General features: G+C 43.4%; 1 protein-coding gene across 1 annotated transcript in view; it reads right to left on the bottom strand.

Annotated features, from left to right (window-relative positions):
* Positions 1-5,301, bottom strand: part of ABCB7 (ATP binding cassette subfamily B member 7) — a 90,095-nt gene that overhangs the window by 26,953 nt on the left and 57,841 nt on the right. Inside the window, exons 10-14 of the mRNA XM_015406985.1 lie at positions 3,232-3,406; positions 2,365-2,522; positions 1,690-1,853; positions 1,421-1,550; positions 807-978 (exon numbers count right to left, since the gene is read on the bottom strand). Of these exons, the coding sequence (XP_015262471.1) occupies positions 807-978; positions 1,421-1,550; positions 1,690-1,853; positions 2,365-2,522; positions 3,232-3,406 (799 nt within the window). The remainder of the gene's footprint in view (positions 1-806; positions 979-1,420; positions 1,551-1,689; positions 1,854-2,364; positions 2,523-3,231; positions 3,407-5,301) is intronic.

The raw sequence follows: 5,301 nt of genomic DNA, 5'->3' as shown, positions 1-5,301 counted from the left end.
AGGCGGCGGCGAGCACCAGAGTCAGCCGGCCGCCTTAGCCCGGTGCCCGTGGCAGCCGCCTGCCGCCTCCAGCCACCGTGTAGATCCTGCGCAGGTCGCCGGAAGCTGCGTCTGAGGTGGGACGCAGACGACGTGCCCAATGGGACGTGGCCACGCCGCTGACAGACAGCCGAGCCGTCCATACACTGTAGGGGCGCATTGCATGAAGTTTGCGTCTTACTCTTTTATAATATAGGGGAGATTATTATTATTATTTTGCCCTCCCCACAAGCGGGCTCAGGGCAGGTCACAACAGTTAAAATAGAAAATATAGTAATAAATCCAAATACAAGTACAAATTAATACAAAGTTAAAATTCCTGAAAACAGCAACAAATGGCAGAAAACTTCAATTTCAGAAAACTTAGACCCTTGATCTGTCAAGGTCAGTATTGTCTATTTAGACTGACAGTGGCTCTCCAGAGCGTCAGGCTGAGGCCTTTCCTGTCACCTGCTAGCTGATCCTTAACTGGCGGTGTTGGGGACTGAACCTGGGACTTTCTGCATGCCAAGCAGATACTCTGTCACTGAGCCACAGCCCCACTAGATTACAGGAAGAGGCATGAAAGGTCATGTCCATTTTCTGGTCCCAGCAACACAGTTTTCCAAACAATCTGTGGTTTACTGCTGGAGTTTCTAGGCTACTGGACAGCCGTTACCTCAAGCTGCATTACCAATAGCTGGGGTGAGGTACAAACGAAGCACCAAGCCTGAGGCCAGACAGGAAGAGCACAAACGCAAAGGTACGTTGCATATTTATTAACTTACCCGACAGCTTCAGGCCTCGCTCCCCCACTTGTGTGTTGTACCCGTTGGGCATCCGGAGAATAGCATCATGGATGCCTGCCAGCCTAGCCACAGCATAGACTTCTTCCGCAGAGGCACTGGTATTGCCATACAGGAGGTTGTAGAAGATGGACTTGTGGAAGAGAACAGCGTCCTGGGGCACACGCAAGCAAAACACTGCCTTTTCATCACGACATACTGACACTTCAGAGGGATTTTGCAAATTCAACAGTGAATTTCCTAAAATCTTCCACTAAGCCCCTTTAGGCAAGAACTGTTTCCAGAACGTTTTAATGAGAGGTTACAGGCACTGCACAAACAATTTCACCCCAAGTAACTGGGAAAGGCAGAGGAATGGTGGGGTGGGGGGAGGAACGGCTGTGATATTTCAGCATAAATAAGTATGATTATATAAAGATACAGCACCAAAACCCCAGAAGACTATCATAGGAACAGTCTCATTCATATTCAGACACTACTACACTGTCAAACTGCACAAGTTCTGCAGGTTTCAGATCATTACTGCATTATTTGTAGCTGCAGCATTAAGATTTTACAAAGAGAGGATAGGTTCCAAGATACACGGAGCACCGTACCTGTGGTACAACTCCTACAGCCTGTCTCAGGCTTTCCAAGCTGACATTTCGTATGTTCTGGCCAGCAACATAGATGTCCCCCTTTTGCGGTTCATAGAAGCGAAATAATAATCTTATTATTGTGCTCTTCCTAAGAAAGAAACACACATTCAAATCAGGTTACTTGTTCAGCATTCCTTTTCCAAAAAAAATCCACAAATTATCACTACTTTGTTTTTTCAAAAAAGAAAAAATCAATGATGCAGAATTTTGCACATCTGGTTACCCACCCTGACCCACTGCCTCCTACAATGGCCACTTTCCTTCCTGCAGGGACTTCAAAAGAGACGCCACTGAGAACTTTCTGCCCCTCAAGGTATTCAAAATGCACGTTATCAAAGGCGATGGTGGCAGTCTGTGGTGAGATCTGCAGGGGTGGAGCCAGCTCTTTATCCTATTAAAAGAAGAGTGCTGCTTTACACACTGCCCAGAAGGTATTTTTCATAGACCTTAACAAGCTAAACAATTGATCTAATTCAAAATAAGGAACAGGCAAACGCTTTAGCCTGAAGGAATTAAAAGAAAACTAGCTATTTCAGCCACGCAGGTATCTCTTCTCTTCCTAAAGCTTAACAACTGCTGCTGTAAAAGTCAGCTTCGAGGCAGCGTTTTGCACAATAAATTCTGCATCATTAATTAAAACAATAAAGACTTCATTGCTTCATGCACATGCATACACCAATTACCAGTACAGTTTTGCCTGTAAAGAACTTCTTTCCAGGACAGATATGACATTAGGCAACACTAGTGCAGTAAACTACTCTTGAACTGAACAACAATTCTTTATACAACATTCCTCTTTGGAAAGAAATTAATTCTAAAATGAATCATGAACATAGCCACAAGGTGACCTACTCATTCATTCTAGCACATTTGACAAGGTTTTAAAAAACATGAATACTCACTTTTATTTTTGTGTCTATGTTAAGTAGCGTGAACAAGGTATTCATGTCTATGAGAGCTTGTCTTGTCTCTCTGTACACCGTTCCCAAGAAATTAAGGGGTAAAGAAAGTTGGAACAACAATCCATTCACCATTACCAGATCACCAACTGTCAGGTTACCTTAATGACAAAGAAAAGGGGTAATTGGAGTACACCTTCTTTGTTAAGATCCAGCAGTCTTTTAGTTCCTTTTGCTTCTTGACTCAAGATGCAGCAACTTTTAACATGAACTATAGTTAATTCAACTGAAGTTTGCATTCACATATTAAAATGGAAGTCAGTTTACAATAGCACTTATCAATATTTGAAAACAGGTACTAGGAAATGGGAGGGGGGCAATACATGCCAGTGAATTAGAGAACTATCTTTGAAGTATCCGGATACTTTTTCTCCATTGGGTCAATTTCTATACAGTTGCAGCAGAATCCTTTGCTTGAGAAGCACTGCACCCCATTTTAAAAAACCAATATCCCCGCCACCCTACCACAAATACTAGTTATCAGCCAGGTAACCCACCCATGAGGGTTTCAAGTCTAACAGGCAGATTCTACTCCACAAGTATCATTTGAGAATCCCAGTAGTATGGTATTGAACAAATTGCTCAAAAACAAAATAATCAAATATGGAACTTGAACAGGAATGAATGTAAAGAATTATCTCTAGAGGGGTGGGCAGAGATTATTTGGGAGAAAAAGGAAGAGAAACAGTTAGACATTCATTGAAGGCACTAACTGCCATTAAGAATGTCAGTGCTTCTGTTTAAGATCCCTATTTTTACCAATACATACACATGAGACGTCTGACTTTGCCTAAAGTCATGGCAAGTTACCTGCAACAATTCCCTGACTGGCCAGCACCATGATGGCAGTTAAACCAACACTGAAGATAACGCTTTGTCCGAAGTTAAGAAGAGCGAGGGTAGTGGTAGTCTTCAATGAGGCATTTTCATAGGACTTCAGAAACCCATCATACTGCTGGGCTTCGTACTTTTCATTATTGAAATACTGCCGAGTACAGAAAACACAGTAAGGAGGCATATTCCTAAGGATGCACTAGGCAAATGATGCTTCAGTACTTAACTAGCTGTGCACTTTATGGAGCAATACTTGGACCAGCCTACCACGAGAATCTGACACTTCACGCCAGATACACTCTGTTCCCTACTAGCTTTCCTACCCCACCATTACAACTGTTTCATTTCCCCAATATATTTTGACATTTATGCCCCCCCACTTGATTAGCCTGATAATTAGCTCCTGAAATGGCTTGCAGAGTCAGAGCAATCAGTATAATTAAAATCACACTTCTGCATGTGAATATGTGCACTATACGTTAAAAGTGCACACCTGCTCAAGTACCATACTATGCAATACATGGTACAAAGAGTGGAACAATAAGCTGGTATAAAGGCATGAGAAATAAGGGGGGGAGAGAAAGGGCAGAAGCAAGAGACTTGGTGAGGGAGAGGCAAGCCTGCCTGGACGCAGCCTAGAACAGAAAAGGATGTACTACAATATGGACAGTTAAGATCATTCATTTATGGCAACATATTGCAAGGAGCAGGTTGCTTTAAAGCCCAGAACTGACATGTATTAATAATAGAAATTACAGACTTTTGAAGGATTATAGGCATTTTCAATACTCAGTGACCTCTTCTTCACTTGAGTTCTGGTATGTCTAAGTTTCAACATCGGCTTTGGAGTATGACATTCAGAAAGTATAGCCAACCAAGAATAGAGAATGCTTGTTCAAGGACTTCCGGTTTGTGAATTGGCAATGGCGGTCGCTCTCCCCGGACCTCGGGGGAGCAATTAGCACACCAGCGGCATGGAGGGGTGCTAACTCAAGTGGCATCCCCATGGAGCCTTTGTGATAGGCTCCAGGCCAGAGGGCTTTTGAGGGTTAGCCTCTTCGACGGCTCGATGCTGGAGAATCGAGGCTTCCCTCTGCCCTGACAGTCCTGCCGTTGTGTGGCCTTCGGGCACAAGCTAATTCGACCAGGACAAGCGCGGGAGATCAAGTGGAATAACGATTGATGTGAGCGAGGTCAGAGATATGACCAACAATGAACGTGAGTTCAAAGTAAACAGAGTTTTTTAAAAAAATGAAAACCCCCCCATGGGAAAAGCGAAGCGCAAAGAGGGACGCCTCTTAAGCGCATGGACAGATAAACATATCAAAGGGGGAAGGGAGGAAGTAAACAGCGAGTTTATTCTGAGAGACTTACGTGAGTGCCGATAGTGAGGCAATGAGTTTTTCAAGCCCTTGCAAAGTAGTTTGAAATTGTAAACAAATCTGTAAAATGGCGGCTTCCCAAGGAAAGTTAAAAGCGAAAGCACCAGGCAGTCAGAGCCCAAAACTGGAAGAGGGAGCAGACGTCATGAAGATGTTAGCGGATATGCTCAAGCCGATGATGGAGCAAGTCGATGGTATTAACCAGCAACTGACCTCGTTAAACCAAAATTTCACTCTACAGCAGCGCCAGCTGGCAGAAACAGAGAAGAAAGTGAAGCAGGCGACTGAGAAAATTACAGAGATGGACACCGCAAACAAGAAAATGAAGAAAAGAATGGGAGATGTGGAAACAAAACAAAACCTCCAAGAAAACCATCTGTTACAGCTGCAAATGGAAAAGACCAGCATGATTCTCAGATTCCAGGGAATTCCTGAAACTGAAAAAGAAGATTTGAAGAAGACTCTGGGCGAGATTATTGCTCCAGTAAGAGTCTTGTCAGCAGATGAAATAGTAAAAGATATGGAGACTGCCTATCGGGCTTACTCCAATTATATTAAAAAAATAGACTGCCTGGAGAGATTGTGGTCAGATTTGCAAGAAGACAGACCAGAGATGCTATATTAAAGGCAACCTCAGCAACTCCACTGAAACTGGGGAATATAA

The sequence above is a fragment of the Gekko japonicus genome, unplaced genomic scaffold (genome assembly GCF_001447785.1).
Source record: "Gekko japonicus isolate JY-2015 unplaced genomic scaffold, Gekko_japonicus_V1.1 scaffold1713, whole genome shotgun sequence".
Lineage (NCBI taxonomy): Eukaryota > Metazoa > Chordata > Lepidosauria > Squamata > Gekkonidae > Gekko > Gekko japonicus.
The sequence above is the reverse complement of the archived record's forward strand: the minus strand, read 5'-3'. Positions and strand labels throughout refer to the sequence as shown.